Source organism: Jaculus jaculus, chromosome 11, assembly GCF_020740685.1.
Source record: "Jaculus jaculus isolate mJacJac1 chromosome 11, mJacJac1.mat.Y.cur, whole genome shotgun sequence".
Taxonomy (NCBI): Eukaryota; Metazoa; Chordata; class Mammalia; order Rodentia; family Dipodidae; genus Jaculus; species Jaculus jaculus.
In genome coordinates, this window is record NC_059112.1 from 101,901,310 (window position 1) to 101,922,063 (window position 20,754).

The 20,754-nt window shown below is 48.8% G+C and overlaps 1 protein-coding gene across 1 annotated transcript in view; it reads right to left on the minus strand.

Annotated features, from left to right (window-relative positions):
* The window catches only part of Snx29 (sorting nexin 29), a 459,228-nt gene that overhangs the window by 254,382 nt on the left and 184,092 nt on the right, over positions 1-20,754 (minus strand). Inside the window, exon 15 of the mRNA XM_045161574.1 lies at positions 16,368-16,450. Coding sequence (XP_045017509.1) covers positions 16,368-16,450 — 83 coding nt within the window. The remainder of the gene's footprint in view (positions 1-16,367; positions 16,451-20,754) is intronic.

A 20,754-nucleotide genomic window follows, 5' to 3' on the forward strand; every position in this document is an offset into this window, starting at 1 on the left:
GAAAAGCCAAAGAGAGAGAGAGAGGGATGGGAGAGAGGAATATAGCTCAATGACAGAACACTTGCCTAGCATGTGTGAGACCTTGCTCTAGTATAACACACACACACACACACACACACACACACACACACACACACACACACAATGAACCTAAGCTGGGCATGGAGGCACGTGGCTGTAATACTCACTAACCAGGATGCTGAGAAGGATCCTAAAGTTTAAGGGCAGTCTAAGATACAGAGCAAGATTCTACCTCAAAAGGGGGGAAGAAAAGTGAGCTGGGTGTGGTGGCACACGCCTTTAATACCAGCTGTCAAAAGTAAATAAAAATAAAAAACTAAAAACGAGTCACAAGCCTGCCCCTGGGTCAGGCCTGGTGACAAACAAGGAGCTCCACTTAGTAGGGCTCTACTTCCTGCCCCTGCCTCTCTCTCTCTTCCCTACACAGCCCTCCGTGCCAGCGACAAGCTTGCCACTTGAGTACTACAGCACGCCTCACAGAAAACGGTGAGTGCAGGAAGCTAGGGACGTTTGAAAAAAAAAAAAAAAAAACCTTCGCCATCATCCAATTCATATATGGGCAAGAGCTTCGAACAAGGCAGGGCGCTGGAACTCATCCGCTCCCTTGCGGGGAACGGAGGCTGAACAGCACGGCCCACCGTAAGGAAGACGTGCTCGGTGTGTACTAAGCACGTATTTATTCATTTTTGGAGAGCCTGCAGCGCTCCCAGGCCCTCCCTCCACCCATAAAATCTGACCAGCCTACTCAGCTTCTATTCTTATCCCTTGCTCATTTGCGTAATTTTAACACTGCAGAATATAGCTAGCCTAAGAATATTTTTTATAATTACACCCATCACAGGAACTGTCAGTATCTAATGAAGGATAATTTCAGCTATTATAAGAAGCTTAAAAGATCATTTTCATGAATAATTCGTAATATGAATCATTAAATTCAAACAATGTCAGAAAATTCAAAAAAAAAAAAGAAAGAAAGAAACAAGAAAAAAATAATTTAGGTGCCTAAAAGTCAAGATCCCTTTAAAGGCAGAATCCAGTTTCTGACGTGTACAGAAACAAGCTGAGACGTGGGGCGTAGGAGAGGAAGAAACACAGAAGTCTGCGCTTGCCACGTCCCTCCTACAATCCTTCACCTGACCGCTCAGCTCGGCCAGACCTGGAGAAGAACCCTTTCTCCTGCCACCTGCCTCTCCTGCCACCCTGGATCCCAAGGGCTGTGTGCCAGGACAGCCATCGCCTTCCGCGCCTCCTCTGCCTGAATATGAAACGCACCTGCCTGGTGACGGTTCTTCCAGGTAAACTCCTGGAGCACCTGGCTGCAGCCACACCTGCCCCCTGGGCTGCACAGCTCCAGGAGACACCACACAGCCTGGCGGCAGTCAGCTGGCTGCTGCCTGTGTGCCACACGCGGGAGCAGTTGCGACTGAAGCCAGGCTCCGAGCCTCAGCCGACCTTGCTGAGAGCAGAATCAACTCGCACGTGGAGTCTGGGTCAACGCCGAGCAAACGACACTCAACGGGGGACTCTACGGAGTGGAGGCTGGGCAGGTGGAATGACAGGGGTATAGGAATGCTGGGGGACGGGTGACCAGGATCTGTGGGTGGGAAACTGGGCTAGAAAGGAAAGGGACTTCTGATGTGACATGGATAACAAGTGTATCCATATTGAACAATGGTGGGAAAACCCCCAGATTTATGTTTAGGGAAATATGAAGATCAGAGGTCAGGTCTCATTTCAAAAGGATACTGTCCTGGGACACACCTTACTATAAAGACATCATGTGTTATGAAAGGAAATGAATGATATTCAGCAACAGAAAACAAACACCTTTATCTTAAATAAGAAAGAGAAGAATGATCTAGACCAACAAAGACATCAAACTTCTTAACTCCTTATAACATTCCAGAATATTTCCCCTTTCCACAACCACAGGTTGCGTTTCTTTCATGAAATGGCAAAGCTAAACAGTGAGTCAGAACTGGTAGTGGTTCAGAAGAGACAGATGGAAGTGAAACATGACAGCGTCTCACACACGGCGAAGGTTCGGTGCTGTGTCGGGCTGACATGAAGACGCAGATGCCTCAGTGTGTGCTTTTAAAGGACATCGCTTACTGCCAGCCATAGACCACAAGGACTGAAGAAGGCCACTCTTCCAAAGGATGTTGGGTTTTTTGTTGTTTTTTTTTTTAAATCTTTTTTTTTTTTTTTTTTTTTTTTTGAAGTAGGGTCTCACTCTAGCCCAGGCTGACCTGGATTTCACTATGTAGTTTCAGGGTGACCTTGAACTCATGGTGATCCTTCTACCTCTGCCTCCCGAGTGCCACCATGCCTGGTGGGATTCAAAAAAAAAAAAAAAAAAAAAAAAAACTGAGAAAAGAGATCATATCTAATGACATGACACTCTCACCAGCCATCCAGACTGCACTTCCCTACATCTCTCTCACCTAAACAAGCCCAGGAGATGAAGACATGGGCAGGGGTGTTAATGTAATACTTTCTTTAGTGGCAAAAACCTGAAGCAAACTAAATACCACCAATAAAGAATGATTTAAGGGCTGGAGAGATGTCTTAGTAGTTAAGGTGCTTGCCTGTAAAGCCAAAGGACCCAGCTTCAATTCCCCAGATATCCACATAAGCCAGATGAACAAGGGCGCACATGCATCTGGAGTTCATTTGCAGCAGTTGGAGGCCCTGGCATACCCATTCTCTCTCTCTCTCTCTCTCTCTCTCTCTCCCTGCCTATTTCTCTCTGTGTGTCTGTCTCTCTCTCTCTCAAATAAATAAATTGTTATGGGATCTGGGGTCACACAAGTAAGATCATCAACTCACTGAATGTGACGCAAAGTTTTATTGGGTAAGAAAGAAAGAAAAGAAAAAGAAAAAAGTCTGGTCTATGAGGTCTGCATCCCAGAGGTAATCTCAGGGTACAGCCCTGAACTGTTTGGAGTGTCAGCTTTTATTGGAAAGAACCACATGATGTTAGGGGGGAAAAAAGGGATGGGAGTTAAGAAACAAATCACAATTTACATGTGATAGTGACAGCCATAAAAGTAATTTAAAGGTAGTGGGGAATTCAGGACATCTTAGAAGATGATAGGGAAGAAAGGGAAGGAAAAAAAGGAACTTGTAAACAGGTCCATTGTTCAGTCACAGGAAGCGCCTGGGGGATATGAGGTAGGCCAGCCTCCAGGAGTCTCCTGCTTTTCTAGCCCTAAGCAGTTTGCTCAACAATGCAGGCCTGGAGTAATGCTATTCAGATCAACAGAGCCTCCGGTTTATCTACCATCCCTATCTGCTTAAATAAGTGTTTCATTCCACTCTTTTATGAGATCCTAAAAGAAAGTGACTTCTATTTTTCTCTAAGCTAGGTATAAAGAAATGTAGAAAACTTATCATTTTGCTCACTTTATAAAATAAAAATTTTTCCAAAAGAATGACTTGAGAATATATCGCAGGCAGGGTTGGGGAGACGGTTCAGTGGGTAAAGTGCTTGCTGCACAGGCAGAAGGACCTGAGCTCAAGCCACAGCCTCCGTGTAAAATGCCAGAAGTGGTGGCACAAGCCTGTAATCCCAGTGCTGAGGAGGCAGACAGGAAGATCCCTGGGGCTTGGTGGGTGGCATGTCTAGCTAAATAGGTAAATTACAGATTCAATGAGAGACCCTGCCTCGTAAAAATAAGGTGGAGGAGCAATAGAAGAAGACACTAGACATGGACATCTGGCCTTCATACACATGTGCACTAACACGCACATGCACCCATACACACACATACCACAAACACAAAGAGTATATAACATAACCCGTGGTGATTACACAATGCTGCTATCGAAAGGATGACAGGAATCTCTACCCATTGATCAGGAGGGGAGTTCCTGACTGAGAAATGATACACTGTTAGCTGGAAAAGGAAAGTGAATCTAGATCTAGGCTCATCTAAATTGCTTTATTAAAGGGCAAGATTAACTACTTGAGGGTGTGAGGGTCCCTGGTACCTACTGGCACAATTCAGCTCGATCACTGCCACTCCAAAGCAGAGATTGGTGATACTTAACACATGGACATGGGTGTATGCCAATAAAATTACAAAGAGCAACTTGTCCATAGGCTATTGTCTGACATCCCAATACATACTGCAATCCCACTGGAGGAGTAGAATGGTATATATGTCTGTCAAGCATAAGATTTGTCTAAATTTACATATGTCATTTAACTCTGGTTATCTAAAATTTGTAGCACTGAAAAAGATTGTCAACTTTCTATATCTTTATAATCCTGGATTTGTTATGACAGTATGTGTTATGCATTGAAAAAATTTCAAATAAAATATTCAACTATACAAAAAGAATGTATAAAATACAACTACTGATGTCACTAAAATCAATTCTCTGTAATATATTCAACCCTATTTTTGTCATTGCAACTGACAGACCAAACCTTCCATAATTCTCATTTAATTGGGTACCAACTGTGATGGAAAGAACTCTCCAGCTAGAAAATGTCCCAAAGAGGTGGAAATAATAACAACTAGTAAGAAACCAAGGCAGTAAATTATATTCTGCTCTCCCAGGAGAAAAGCCAGCTATGGGCAGAAAGCTGGAAAAAGCTACGCTGCATGCAGTTCAATGGGAGAGAAATCAGATACTCAACAGTGAAGACTGCAAGTCTTAAATTTGGCCAGCCAAACCAAATGAACCAATGGGTACAATAGTGGCATGTCTGTTTTGGAGGAAACCAACCACCCTCTAATTTGACTGGAGGCCCGCTCCATGAGAGGGAATACATGCCTGACACTGAAAACCTACAACAGGCATAGTCATGAGCCCTAGGGGTGTAATGTCCGCTGCTGTCTGGCTAAATGTATATACTATGCTCACCAAACTGCCCAGTAAGCACTTCTCTTAATGTTCATACCCTTATATTAATGCTACTCTCACTTTTGCTTAGAGAAGGTTCTCTTTTCAGATGACAGTGACCTTAGGATGATTCAGAAGATACCATGATGCTGAGAAGAAGTGACAGAGGAGTGCTCAGCACTGCAATATCTCTATCACATCTTCCAAGGCTCAGGGTCCATTGTGGAAAAGGTGGTAGAAAGAATGTAACAGCCAAAGGAAGGGTAGGACTCCTTACAATGTGCTCCTCCAGACACAAAATGGCCTGGATAGCCATGTCTTCACAGTGCCTGACACTACCTACACAAGTCCACCATAATAGGAGGAAAAAATGATGACATCAAAATAAAAGAGAGACTGATGGGGGTGGGGTTATGATGAAGAGCGGAGTTTTAAAGCAGAAAGTGGGAGAGAGGGAATTACCATGAGATATTTTCTACAATTATGGAAGTTGTCAATAAAATATTAATTTAAAAAAAGACACATACACTCAAAAAGCCAGCTATGCAGAAGGAGTGATTTAAAACTTCATTTCCCAATCATAGAACCTGCTATTAGTTTAGCTGAGTAGTTAATGTCCCATTTGCTGGGTGGGAAGAGCTGGGCTGGGCTTACACTACCTGCAAATGACGCCAGGATTGAGGCCTGAGTTTAAATTCCACTTTCACCAAATTCTCACCACTGATGTACAGGTGACAAGCAGGACATATACCCAAAGTCCGTCATCCCTTCAAGCCACAAAGGTACCTAAGACTCACAAGGAAGGTAAACACGGAGCAAGGGTGGCTGGCCACTGGAGATCTTAAGTATAAAGACAAGGTTCCCTCCTGTTCCGTCCAAATGGAGTGAGTTACTGCAAGACAGTCTCACGGCTCTCCATCAAAACTAATCCCAGGGCTGGAGAAATGGCTTAGCGGTTAAGCGCTTGCCTGCGAAGCCTAAGGACCCCGGTTCAAGGCTCAGTTCCCCAGGACCCACGTTAGCCAGATGCACAAGGGGGTGCATGCATCTGGAGTTCGTTTGCAGTGGCTGGAGACCCTGGTGTGCCCAATCTCTCTCTCTCTTTCTCTCTCCCTCTCTCTCTTCCTCTCTCTCTCCCTCTCTCTCTCTCTCTCTCTCTAACTGCCTCTTTCTCTCTCTGTCACTCTCAAATAAATTAATAAAAATACACAATAAATAAAAATAAACAAAATGTCTAAAAAAAAAAAAAAACTAATCCCATTACTGTCACCTCTAACCAAGCCAGCCCCGCCTCCTATGGAGCTCACCAAAAGCAGGAGTACCTGCTAAGGCCCGTGTGTGACAGAAATGGACAGTGTCTCCTAACAGTCACCCTACCTAAGCAGGAAAAACACTGACTTGGGATTGGGTGCAGAGTTTGGAAGGCAGCAAACAAAGACATTTCTCTCCCAGTATGCTTTATAGCAGAGTGTGATGGCATGATACTGTCACAGGAAAACCGCAGAAAGATTAATGAATTAGAGCCAGGCTTGCCTATCATCCAGCATGCAAGAGGCTGAGGCAGGAAGATGGTGAGCTGGAGGCTATCCTAGCACATGCGTTACCTTCTTGCTGCTGGGACAAAATGCAAATCAGTTAAAGAGTGGAAGGGTTTATTTCATCTTACAGTTTGAGGTCATAGGCCATCATCGGGGGGGGGGGGGAGCAGTGGGGCAAGAACTCGAGACAGCTGGTCCATTCGGTCCTCACAGAGGAAGCCGAGAGGTGAACCCTACTATCTAGCCAGCTCTCTCCTCTTGGTGCAGTGCAGCACTTGGGTCCACAATGGTGCCATCCGGAGTTAAGGTGGGCCTCACCACCTCACTTCACCTAATGAGGACAATCCCTCGCCATCCCACTGATCTAGGTAACTCCTCATAGGTGATTCCAGGTCCTGTCAGGTTGACAACCAATATAATCACACCTGAGATAGAGTGAGACACTGACTCAAAACAAAAAAATGCAGTTAAAAATAGCAGGGAAGGGGCTGGAGAGATGGCTTAGCGGTTAAGCACTTGCCTGTGAAGCCTTGAGGACCCCGGTTCGAGGCTCGGTTCCCCAGGACCCACGTTAGCCAGATGCACAATGGGGCACATGCATCTGGAGTTCATTTGCAGTGGTTGGAGGCCCTGGCGCGCCCATTCTATCTCTCTCTCTATCTCTGTCTGCCTCTTTCTCTCTCTGTCTGTTGCTCTCAAATAAATAAATAAAAATGAACAAAAACTTTTAAAAAAATAGCAGGAAATTTGAAGAGGAATGACAGAATTTTCCTTTAAAAAATGAATGAATAAAATGAAAGAAAAGGAGATATTTCTTTCTTAATCTTTGGCTCTGGGGGCTAAACCCAGGGACGTGTACTTCCTAAGCAAGCACACTACCACTGAGCTAAATCCCCAAGAGGGAGGCTTATAAATGGGTGGAGGAGAGGTGGTAAGGGCACAAAATCATTCTGCTAGCAAAGGCAATGCTAGAACATCCTGGACCAAAACTAAAAATGATGTAAACCTTCAAGCTGCAATATTTCTCAGGATGGGTTGCAGGCAAGACGTTTGCGGGGCAAGTCAGCAGTAGCAGCTAGCATGCCCACCCACCCCCACATCTGCCATCCTGTGCTTCCGTCACATATATGGCCAGTTGCTGGTAGACACTTGACACTGCATACACTCAAAGGTGCCATGGCCTGAATTCCCTGTTCAAATCCCTATCAATTATTTACCGACTTTTTTTTTTTTTTTTTTGGACCATCAAGCTTTCTCCTAGCGCATAAGAAAGCCCATTCATCGAGGAAGAGGAGGAGGTGATGGTCAGTAAGCCCTCTAGGGAGGGACCTTTGTCTCAAGAGGTTCGGTTCAGCAAAGCACCATGCCCATTTGGCAGGATGGAGTCCAAAATGGTAACAAGGCTGGAGAACTTACAAATAATTCTCAGTTTTTCCCCTTTTCACATGGCCTTTTTTTTTTTTTTTCTTTTTCTTTTCTTTTTCCTGTCATTTTTGAGGCAGGGTCTTACTCTGGAACTCAGACTCTCCTGGAACTCACTTTGTAGCCCCAGTTGGCCTCAAATTTGCAATCTTCCTGCCTCAGCCTAGTGCTGAGACTACAAGCCCATGCCAGCAGGTCTGACTTCCTCCCTCGCTAACCCTCTCCAAGGGACAGGGTTTGATTGGAGCAACAAGGAGAACACAACTTGCTTTCCAACAACGAAGTTAAGCAGAGGCCCCAAGGCAGGCATGCCAGGCACTCAGCACATGGTATCTGGTTTGCTGTCTGCTCCAGGTCCTTCATTTAACCCACAAAGCAGCAGAGACCAGAAACGCAAGCAGGCCTCGGGGCTGTGTTTGAAAGTGGAGCCTGCACTTTTCTAAAGGCCTTATCCTGAGACAGTTAAGCTCCAAGTGCAGGCAAGTGATTCAAGGCCAGCAGCACCTGACCTGACTGGCTCCACATACTGGAAAAAGGGTACTTTTAGAGAGACTGGGTCCCTAAAATTGGTGAGACTGTGAGGAAACCATCAGTGAACAACAGAAAAGTACTAAAGAAGCTGGCAAGGTGAGAAGGTAGGGTACAGGATGCCTCTAGAATGCCCCTGGCAAGTCTGGCCCTTCCCCCCAACGCTCAAGGTCCACCTGCCACCTGTCTGCTCACTGGGGTGGCTGCCTGCAAGAAACCCTGAGCAGAGAAGGCCAGGTTCTCCCACAAAGCCCAGGGCACCTGCCTCCAGGCACCTGGTCGATGGGCAGACATGAGGCGTCAGCTATGTCTCAGGCCACCTGGAGCCCAGCCCCACCTCTCCCACAAAGCACCTGCCAAAGAGACAAAATAACCAAACACTTGCACATCGATCTACAGGGCACTTTGGCCCAGTCTGGCTCACCGGACACACCTGCCCGCCTGTGGCATGGGGACAAGGACAGGCCCCACGTCACAGGAAGACTGCCTGTCCAGCCGCTAGCATGGGGCCCGGCACACGGGGCTTGTTCCGGGGAGCTAGTCTAAGCTATCCAATAAATTCATGTCCATTCCTTCACTCTATCATTCACCAAATCCCTACCAAGGACCCACCAGGCGCCAGATGGAAGCTGGGTGCAGGAAGGCATCAAAACAAGTCAGGGGCCAGAGGTACAGCTCAGTGGTAGAGTGTTGCACAAGATCCTGGGGTCAGTCGCATCTGCCCATCCCCCAACACGCACACACACAAAGTCAGCCCCTGCTCTCAGGCAGCTTTCAGCCTGGGAGATGTTTCCTGAATACAACATTAAAGACAGAAAGCAGGATTTTTTTTTTTTAATTTTTATTTATTTGCAAGCAGAGAGAGAGAAGAGAAGGGGGGAAGAGAGAGAATAGGCATGCCAGGGCGTCAAGCCACTGAAGGGTTAATAGTTTTCCCCGAAAACTAGAGGGAACTAAAGAGTTAATAGTTATCCCTAAAACTAGCAGGCAATAAAGAAGTCACAGAGACATGCAGCCTGGACAGACTACTGATTGCTAAACTTCCCTTAGATCAGAAAACCTTGAAGGAACAGAAGCCGTCTGGTGGGTTATCCTCCCTAGACAATTTGGCTTAAAAAAAAAAAAAAAAGCTTATTCTGAGCAAGGACACAAATAACTACAGTTCCTTATCTACCTCCCCAGGACCTTCAGCGGGTGCAATCCGTTTTTCTTGGGATCCTCCTTATAAGCTTGCACCCTGACCTGGCCCAGTGCTTCAGCCTCCATCCTGCGGGAAGGCTGCTGCCCCTGGCCGCTTCTCTCAATAAACAGTCTGTCTGTACAGATCGAGCCTGGTGCTCTCTTTGCTTTTCTCTTACACTTTCCTTACAGCCACTGCATATAAACTGGAGATGCATGCACCACTTTGTACATCTGGCTTTACACGGGTACTAGGAAATCAAACCTGGGTTGTTAGGCTTTGTAGGCGAATGCCTTTGCTTAGCCATCTCTCCGGCCCCAGAAAGCAGGCTTTTAAAGCATCAATAAGGCAGCAAGACCATAGTTCTGAGGGTGAACAAAGGGAGAGATGACAACAGGGACATCTGAGAGGCTCCCTAGGCGGGCAATCTGATGGGAGCACAGAGATGCCAGTCAATAGGAAGGTTCTAGACAACAGGAAGAGGAGAGTTCAGAAAGCAAGCATGGGACCAAGCTACGGAAATAACCCAGACAGGGATCAGCTTCCTCTCTTCAGATGCCTATGTTTCAGTTCACACCAAGGAAAAGAAAACATTTAGACAAGCCACTCGGAGCGGAGGTACAAGGCATCATTACCCACTCAAGCAAAGCGAAATGACCAGTTGCCTTAGGAAAGCTGTAATTAGAAACAAAGCAGAGCGTTTTTCAGAACCAAAGTAGCATTTAACAAAACAAGCCACCTGTCAGCCTCCAGGAAGGAGAGAAGCTGCCACCAAAGGAGAGGCTGACTGACAAACTGCAAGACACTAATCACAATGCCGTGCGGGGATAGTCAGGAAGTACCAAGGCAGACAAATGCACGTGTGGCCTCAGCCCCCAAGGACAGAGCTGAAGCACTCCTGGGCTCTGGTTTCCTTCCTGGGCCTTTGTTTCCTATCAGACAATAAAAAGGAAATGAAAAAAAAAAATGACCCATGAATCAATACTGGGTATTTCCAGGCAATTGCTCTGTGATGGTTCAAGAGAGAAAAGTGTCCTGCTGGGGCTGAAATTGGGTAAAGCAAATAAAAAGTCACCCTCGCTGAGGTCACCAGGACACGCATTCAACCATGGCCCTGGTCTTTTTGAAATGCAGCCAATCCTAGTCCTTTCTGATACACTGTGTGTGCCACAGTCCATGGAAAGAGCGCTTGCTACCCACAGGTAGTTGCAAGACAACACCTCAAAACTTCCCTCCCCACAAACCGCCAACTTCCTAAATAAAACTGCTGAGCTGCCTCGGTTTCCCATGTCCCTATAACTACATGGTCATCTGTGGGTTTGCCATCCACACCTTCTCTTAGCAGAATCCATCCCTTGTTTCTGAGCCCTCAGCCCTCTCCCATTCTCAACCTAGTGTGTTGAAACGGGGATCTTCCCACTCCATTCCTTCCATGAGTGGGCACATGAACCTGGCGCGCCCCCGGCCCTAGCCATCCCTCTCCTACCTCACCAGGTCCCTAGGATTAAGGGGTACCTATCACCTAAAATATGCCAAAGTTAACCTGGGATACACCTGAGGGTACAATCCAGAAGAGCACGTTGCCTCCACTTTTACATTTCAATCCCTGTCTTTTAATTTGAAATATGCATGGAAAAACATAAATATGTCCATGCTGAGTTGTGAGTATAGTGGGTGTTAGATATACTATTCTCTGGGCTCTCCTACTAAATTCAGATTAAAAAAAAAAGTTTTAGATAGATGCAGCACCACCCATTCCGGAGGCAGGAGGCTCATTTGAGCTCAGGAGTTCAAGAACAGCCTGGTATAAAGGCAAACTGTGTACACACGTGTAGGTGTGTGGGTGCACGTGTGGATGCGCATGGGCAGGTGAGTGCGGACTTGCGTGAGCACATGGGTGCACTGTGCACACATGTGCATGCGTCAGCCCTCTGGCCATGGCATGCTTCGGTGACTCGTACACCTAGGCAGGGCAGGTGATGGGAGCACTTCCCGGGTTTTTGTTTAAAGGGCAAGAAACCATCTCCTGACCAGATAGCATTTTGTGAAACTAATGGGCTACAAAGCTTACAGAGTGGTGTGACCTGAAGTTACCACCACAACCCCCCACCTTCCAGAAACTAGTTTAAGAGTGTGGCTATCATGCCTCCATCTGCCTTACTTCAAAATGCATTTCAACTCTTCACATGAGACTATAAGTCACTCTCACTACCTTTACGCTCAAGTGAAGATACACCAGCTCTGGGGCTGGAGAGATGGCTTAGCAGTTGAGCGCTTGCCTGTGAAGCCTAAGGACCCTGATTCAAGGCTCGATTCCCCAGGACCCACGTTAGGCAGATGCACAAGGTGCATCCGGAGTTCATTTACAGTGGCTGGAGGCCCTGGCGCACCCATTCTCTGTCTACCCATCTGCCTCTTTCTCTGTCACTCTCAAATAAATAAAAATAAACAAAAAAAAATTTTAAAGATACACAAGCTCTGGAATGCAACTTACACCAGGAACATAGGGCAGCCAGGAAGCTGAGATCCAACCCAAAGGCCCACCAGGAAGATAGCAGCCTGCCGTCCCCTCCCCAAGGGTCCCTGTGTTCTCCCTTCTCCGTCCTCAGGCCTATCACGGAGGAAGAGAACGGTCCTCAGGTGGTGATGGGAAAAGCGCAGGCACAAGCATGCCTTCTATCCATACCCTCCCACCAGCACCCACATCTACAAACACCCCTCACCCCAGAATGCATGCCAAAGCTGAGCACGGGTGAGCCAAAATCTCTATGTCTGCTGGAAGACCCCCACTCCGCAGTGTTCCCACTTGACTAATAGCCTACAATTAGGTTCCAGTTATCCAGAAAGAAAATGGATTTTTCTCTTTAAATTAAAAAGCTAAATAGTAAATGCAACCCAGTAGAGTAACCCACCCCAGACAGAGCCTGGGCACCTAGCCAGTGAACTCGTCACACACTATGCAGCCAGGGAGACACCCATATTTTGTCCTCTAAAAGCTGCCTGGCAAAGCCAACTTTGAGAATAGCGGGAAGCGCTGACCGGGGCAGGCGGATGGGAGCAGGGATCTTGGCTCAGCTACGTTCTGTCTGGGTGACTTGGCTGCCAGGATAGCTGGGCCATAGTGGTCAGGTGTTTGGTCAAGTACACAGGTCTTTCCTGCCTGAGCTGAACACTTAAATCTGCAGGAGTTGATAAACGCTGGCATCCTTCCCTAGGCAGATTTCATGCAGGTGAAGGCCTTAAGATGGAAGGAGAAAAGGAGGGCCTTTGGAAGAGCAGAGCTGAGCCGTGACAACTCTTCCCTGGCCCCCGCCTGCCTGCAGCCCACCCTACAAGTGACAGAGTTGAAGGATCCCACAATCACAAGTCAGTTGAGAAGAAGGCCTTGGCAGAGAGTCCAGCATATCCCTGGAGCCCAGGGGCCTAAGGCATCTGTTACTGCTGTCACCCCACGATTTCTCTCCGGGGAGCCTCAGGCCTTGTGGGAAAGCCTGAGCTGCATCACACCGTGGGTGTATAGTGACCCATCCCTCCCCCTCAAGGTTGCTCTTGTTACTGCGGGCTCAGCAGTAACACGAGCATCCATCGTGGCTCCTAAGTTGGTCCCTGCGCTTAGTCCCCGCAAGGGGTCAGATCCAATTAACACTAGCTGGATGAAGACCACTTCACGCTTTCTGCACAGCAAATGGCCTAATTTCTCAAACCACCCTGTGGTTTGGGTACAAAGACTGAGGGAAGATGAAGCCGAACTTTTCATCATACTGAGCCGGAAGGCTTCTGCCTGGTTCTCTCAATCCCACCACAGGCTGCAGGTGGAGGCATGGCCAGAGGCAACGCATCTAGCGGAACAAGGAAGTGAGTCTCCAGTCAGTAAACTCTGGCTTTGAAATGTGAAGGGCCTCGTGAAACTGCCCACCAAATATCCAAGGCAGGGCAGTCTGAGGGGAGGAGAAAGGGAACTGGAGAACAAAAGAGAGAATAGCTAACAGCTGGTCAGGAGGGTGTGGCTACTGTGGAAGAACCAGTGAGCAGATGGAAAAGAGAGACTCTCCCCAGAGGTGGCGCTCCCTTCAGACCTGGCTGGATCCAGTTTCTCTTGCCCAGTCTCCACTCCCTGGACACTGGCTGCATTCTTAACAGGACTCCTGGGCCTTTTGAGTGAAAAAGCAGCTGCCCGGCCCAGCCCCGTCCTGCCCAGCCTCTCAGGTTTAAGGGACAAGGGAAGGCAGGTACATCTCACCCTGGAGTCCCAGAACTGTGAGGACAGCAATTGTCTCTGGCTGGAGCACATGCACTTCCCTGGACCAGTGCTCTTGGAAACACAGGCTGAGGTGAGAGGCAAAACAAGCACCAAGGGCTGCCTGGAGGGTTTCCCCAAAGCAGAATCAGCATATTTTACCAGAAAATGCAAAGAATAAGGGGCAGCCCCCCCCACCCCCGCCCCACCAAAAACAACAAAAAAAAGCAGTCAGTGCAAAGATGTCATGTGCATGCTTGTGGTTAGCTGAGCCAGGACTTGAACCTAAACTGGCTAGACCTCAGCACTACACTCTCCAAAGGCCCACACAACCTCCCCAGCCCGTGTCCAAGCAGCAGGCTCTTGTAAAAGACGTCAGCAAAGGCAGCTTCCACTACAAAGTCACTCATGAGAGCATGCAGCTGAAGGCCAAACCTCAGGGACTTCTCAGACTACGAAGGAAATTAAAAGATCAGAGGAATTCGATCTCCCGATGGTGCTAAAGGAAAGAGCTGCGTCTTACGCTCAACGCAACGTCCGGCTGGACGAGGTTACAGGACTGGCCCTTCCAGGAAAGGACATGCACAAGCTAAGACTGAACATCACAATGTGGCTCTGACCGAGCACATGGTAAGATGAACGGGACCGCAGCAAAGCATTGTGGTGAGCAGCAAGCAGCGAGGGGCGGCGGCTCACGATGAGGAGAGCCACGCTCCCACAGAGGGAGACGGACAGACAGCAGCACCCACAGGCACCCCTGGGGGACCAAGGAGCGGTGCAGGACAAGCGTGCTGCGATGGTGAGCGGCTTCCACGAACTTCTGGAGCATCTCTCCTGGTGGCACCTATCCGAAGAGGCAAATTCTGAGGCCAAATCTAGGTTCAAGAAGAAGGCTGAGCCTCGGTTAATTCAGGGTGCCAATCGCTAGCCAAGGACCACAGGATATTGGTGTTTGTAGTGGACGTGCTCACCTTGAACTTCATGAGCTGGAAAAGGACAAAGGGCCCTGGGAAGCCCCAAAAGAGGGCTTGCCAGGCCTTGACATGCTTCTCTTGGTGGACACATAACCATCAGACCTACTGTCATGGCACCTCAGACTCACCCCTACCCACAGACCACAGGTGGCCCTCTAGCTTCCCGCTTGACCCCCTAATGGAAGAAGAGGTCAGACACAGATGTCCTCCTCCCGGTCCAGCTCTGTGTCTCATGACTGCTGAATAAAGTGATCTTCTGGCTGTAGATCTGTGTCTGAGTGCTTGCCTAATGTGAATCCAGTCCTGCGAAATAACCAGTCCCGTCAGCTCCTGGAGTCTGGAGCCAACGGGATTCGCTGCTTCGTCGACCTTTAGCTACCAGCGAGCCTCTGCAGGCCGGAAGCCAGCTAGCTACACGACTAGACGGTCCCGCCGTGTGCCCCACGTGAAAACAAGGGTGGAGAGGAAACTCTTGGCTCTGACCATAGACTGCCCTCCACTAGCTCCTGGCGAGGAGGGAAGGCATCCACGTTCATTCACAACAGAACTGGCCACGTGTTCCGGCCAGAATGCTGAAGGAAGGGCACAAAGGTGACCCATTCCAGAATAATGGAAAGAGGTACTTTCTCACCACAACAAGGAAAGTAACTAATACAGAGCCAAATTTAGACAACAAATCCCATCTCCAACACAGAAAAACAACCTGACAACATAGCTGGATGACCACGACATTGATGTGATGCATCCTTAAACATGGGGGTAAATAGTTTCATGAGAGCAAGTGAGCTTGAATTCGGACACAGGCCTGGAAGTGTGTGGGGCTAAGTGGCAGGGTGCTTGCTTAGCACGCATAATACCCTGGGTGCAGTCCCGAGCACCATAGAAGGAAGGGAAGGGGCAAAAGCTAATGTAGGTCAGCCTGGCTCCCAAGTCCTGTGCGTATGGAGTGTCTCGCTTTTGCTGAAAGCGTCCATCCTCCTAGAGCTTCTCTTTTGTAAGAAACTGTTGTGAGCCAGGTACAGTGGTGCACACCTGCACCTGTACAGGCTGATGTGAGTTCAAGGGCTTGGCCACAGGACACTCAGGAGGTGAGCAGTGCTTCACTGGGGAGATCTTTGTGGAGTGGTCATCTTCTGTTTGCCTGTCCTCCTCATCAACAGCAGGACTAATACCAACAGCGAAACATCAAGTACTTACCTGCCCCACAAGCTGTCAACCAAAGAGTGCTGACGTACAGAGAGGTCAACAGACTGCCCTGGAGCTGGGATTAGAACCCAGGCAGTCTACTCAGAGCTCTGATTCTCCACCACGGTTGACATTGAGGTGCTTGTGGCCCTGGCCTGACCAGCACCACACAAGCCCACTCCTCCACAAGGGTCTCAAGACTCTAGACTTAAAATTCCCCTAAGGATCCAAACTGACCTGACTGCTGCTGACCATCCAGGAAATCTGCTTTTCATTTAGGTAGCGGAGTTTCTCCCCTTGGTTTCCTGGGATCCTTGCCAGCAGCACTTCCCCACTGTCTCTGAGTATGCATTCATCCATGTGTTGAGTGTACCAGTCCCGGGTGATGGGAAAGGCTGCCCTCCCCTGACCCATCAGCCCCCCCTCACCTTCAGCTGTATGGCCTTCTCGTTTCAGCATCTGGACTGCTCCCACATACTTCTTCAGCTGGACTTTGAGCACCTCGTTTTCTCTGCAGGTATAAGAATGTTAAAAAAAAAAAAAAAGCGTTAAAAACTGGCAACTTAGACCCAAAGCAGGGAGAGGGAAGTTGTACAAAGAAAAACACACAATTTGCATCTTATAAATATTAATATAGCCTCCTGTTTCCAAGATCATCACTGAAAATGGCTGTGTTATCAAGGGCACTTTGGGGAATACCTTCTGGAATGTTCCTTTCGTGGGTACGTGAGTACTAACTGATTCCAATACCCACAGACTCGGAATGCTAACACAGGGCTGTGTGACTCCAGCAACCTCACAGGTGCTATTTGGGGCCAGGCAGCTGGCAGAGGTACACATTAAATTCTGAGGTGACCTTGGGAAACTCCTAATACTGAACCAACTACCTGCATGGAGCAGACTACTTGCCAGCCCCACAGCAGGTGTGTATCATCCTCTGAGTTCCTCACAGGAACTAACACAAGTCCCATTGTGTAGGGAAGGGAATCCACCCCATCCCCACATAAGCTTACACTGTGGAACAGAGAAGCCAGCCTCTAAGAACACCCTACTTCCCAAATCCTCCTCCCATGTACACTAGCTGGGCATGCACACGAGGACTGTGGAGACAAGGCTGCCACACGCATGTCACCTCAGTGACTCACACATGCACATATTCACTCATCCATCCTTTGTTTGGTGGAAATGGTATTCTCTCCAACTTGTAGATCAATGGGACAGAGAAGGTCTCTGAGCAAGAATGCATGGCCAAGGTCACCAGTAAAAACCCAGGTCTTTCTGTCCTCAAGGCCCATGGGAGCTTTCCTCTGTCTCCCTGGGGAGTGAGACTTGATCCCTCGCCAGCTACACTGGAAGAGGAGCCTCTCCCAGTGTTCCACTTCTGTGCCCACTCCCCACGGGCCATGAACATGAGATCCTTAAACATGCTGGAATGCTTCCTCACAACACAAAGAGCCCACGACCAGGCCTGTTCTATAATTATAAAAATAAAAAGGCTCATGGCAAAATAGTCTAATTGGAAGACATTTAGGAAAGACGAAAAATCAACTGGAAACCAGCACGTCATTAACATTTTTATACCCAGTCTATTATATTCTCTTCAGGCATGGATGAAATACCTGTCATACACCTTTAAATATAGGGGTTAGAAGATTGTTTTCTCCCCACATTGCCTATGCCATTCTCGCCAGTAACCAATGGTACCAGTCATGCCCTCTGCCACACATGGCACTCTGAGCACACTTGTGCAGAATTCACTGTCCCGCATGGAGTCACATTACACACTTCAGCAGCTGACCTGACTTAACAACTCACTATGACCAGCACTCACGGAGTCACTGAGTCTACTGACCAGTGCAAACACCGTTCCTCCCTGCAACGTCTCATGCTTACTTGGCTGAGAAGCTCAGGTCGGCTCTGCGGTCTGTTGCCTGCGGGCCCCTGACAACTCAGTCTGGATGGCAGTGCTTCCCCTGTCCTGCTTCCCGCGTTGGACTGTGGAAGAGAAGCACTGGGACAGGTGTGGCAACCACCATGCACCTGGAATCACTGGAAAACTCCACACACCCCTCAGAAGCCTCGGAGTGGCCCCTCCTCGAAGGCAGCCTGTCACGGCTCTTTCCATGGGAATCTGCACAGTCTCCCTCGAAATATTTATAGCAAGTGTTTGAAACTAAACAAGCTCTGAAAATCAAGTTTCTGGGAAGGAAAAACCATCCCTGGCCTACACAGATTGCTCTGCATGTTGAAGAAGAGTCCTTTAACCAGAGTCTGGTCACCCAGCCCAAGTGACTTCAAGTCACACTGGCTTCAGAGCAGGCAAAGAATGCGACACACACGTTTCTGCATGGCATGACTTAGCAGTAGCCATCGAAGAGCATCCGAAAGACCCGGAAACCAGACTGGTGCCATGACAGGCTTCAGTAAGGCACTGCCCCGGCTAGGCCTAAGTTTCAAATTCCTGCTCAGGCAGAGGACCTGAGTCAGCCCCTAGACATGTCCAGGCTAGCCCAAGACTTGCACAGGCCTTCTGCCTCTCTGCTCCAGCCAATCAAAAAGAATACAAGTACAGTTACTGTTTAAACCAACCAATCATGTAACCATCCTCTACTTTTATGTTCCAATCCCTATAAAAGACCTGTCCTCCTGCTACTCGGGGCTCTTGTATGGATCCATTGCATTGCTGGAGTCAAGAGTCTGAGCTTAAGCCCAAAATAAAGCTCCTTGCCTTTGCATACATGTTTGGTTCTCCTTGGTGGTCACTGGGGGCACCGAGAACTGGGCATAACACATCTTCCAGCAGGCGGAATGCAGGCTCCACATGCCACTCAGCTGCTAGAGCTCATCCTGTCTGGTCCAGAATATAAGCCACCTCTACACGTCCCCGTCCATCTCCACCTCTGGCCAGCACTGTGATGTCACCACGGCTGCCCTGCTTCTGGTTTGAACCTGTATTTTAATAACACACTGAGGCTCCATTTAAAACTGATTCCTAGTGTGATGCCAACATTTTTAACAGGAATCTGATTTCCATCAAAGGTCAAAGTCCAGTCATCTCACATCTAACCAAATGTGCACATACAGATATGCCTCTTTGTATCTGTTTACTTCCCTAAACAACCGGGGTACCAAGGACCTGCCAGGATTGGCACAGAGAGCGTGCAAGTCCCCCAACAAGTACTTCTCTGGGAGAAGTGTACACTCTGCGTTGAGTATCATTTCGACAACGGACATGGGGGGTGGGTGACAGGACGGGCCAGATCCCTATCCTCACAAGAGAGGTGAGGCCCCATCAATCAGCTAGCAGGTAACGGAGAGCTGGAGAGACGAATCCGTAGTTTAAGGTACTCGCTTGAAAAGTTCCGTCCTGCCTAGCACCCGGGTAAAGCTGCACGCTAAGTGTGACCTCAACACGCCTGTGACAATGGAGCCCTAAGCAGGCCACCAGGTCTTGCGTTCATTTGCACAGTAGGAGACCCTGTGTCGAGGAGGGTGTGAGAACACAAACACCTTAAGGTTGTCTTCTGATCTCCTCTGCCTGTCCTTTCCCATGGCACGCGTGCACACGCGTACGTACATACGTGCATACACACGCACACAAATAAAACGAGTGAAGTGTCTTTTAAATAGGAGACAGAGTTCCAGATAACGCAGGATATGGGGCGGCAGGGTATTCTAGTAAGTGAGGTCTATGAGACTTTTCTGGAAGGTGGCAAACAAGGCAGGACCTGAAGTTAGGGGGGACCCACAGGGGACTCATCAAGTGTGGTGGCGTGCGTGCACACAGACCACATGCAGGCTGGTGAACGTCTGCTCCCGATTCCGAACAGCAGAGTGGGACCCGACAGTGGGTGTCTCCAAGAGGTCTCCAGGCTGGCTGCCAGCGCCAAGGCTCAGGCAGGGGGAAGGGCTGCAGAAAAGTCTCTGGGGGCATGGCATGAGTCACGAAGGCCCTGCGCTGCAAGGACTGGGGTGTTATTCTTAGAGAAGGGCAGCCAAGGAAAGGGAGCTAGAAGCACAGCACAGTGCGTGTGAGAAGGCCGACGAGCTGCAGGCGGGGGCAGTCATCCAGACAAGAGGTGAAGGCGGTCGGGACTGGGAAGGCTGGGGCGGGGGCCGTGGGGTTACAGAGACGTGTGCTAGTATCCCTTCTTCAGGGCTCCGGAAGGGCACGCCAACCCCTCACCCAGCCCCAGTCCGCCCGCTGGCCACCCTGCAGCTTTCTTTAACAGCATTGGGAAAGATGCAAATCACAGAGTAGGTGGCAAGTACCTCTCACGCAGCTTCCAATGACTGCAATAATTAATGTTTGCAAGTCAAGGCGATTATGCCTGCCCCCATGTCAGAATAAACAACCCACAATCCCAGACAGCACCACTCAAAGGATAATTACTCAAAACAAAACTAACGAACCTGTTAAGTGCATTTGGTAATTCACAGGCATCCACACAGCCCAATAAGGCACACCTACAGGAATTCTGCTTTCTGTGGCAGACAAAAGCTTGGCTTGGACTAGAGAGATGGCTCCGAGGGGAAGAGCGCTTCCTACACAGGCATAAAGGCCCGAGAGGGCCTAAGACGGCTTGAGTTTGACTTCCAAGCAACCCACATGCACAGCTGGGCATAGCCACACACATTTGTAACCCCACTTCCATAGGGAGCAGAGACTGGTGACTCACTGGCACTCACAAAAACAGCTCTGGAAGCAGTGGGAGTCCATCTCAGAGAAACATGCAGATGAGCTAGGGAGGGGGCATGCAACGTTTTCCTTTGGCCTCGGCACGGGCAGGCACATCTGTATACACACGTGCGCTA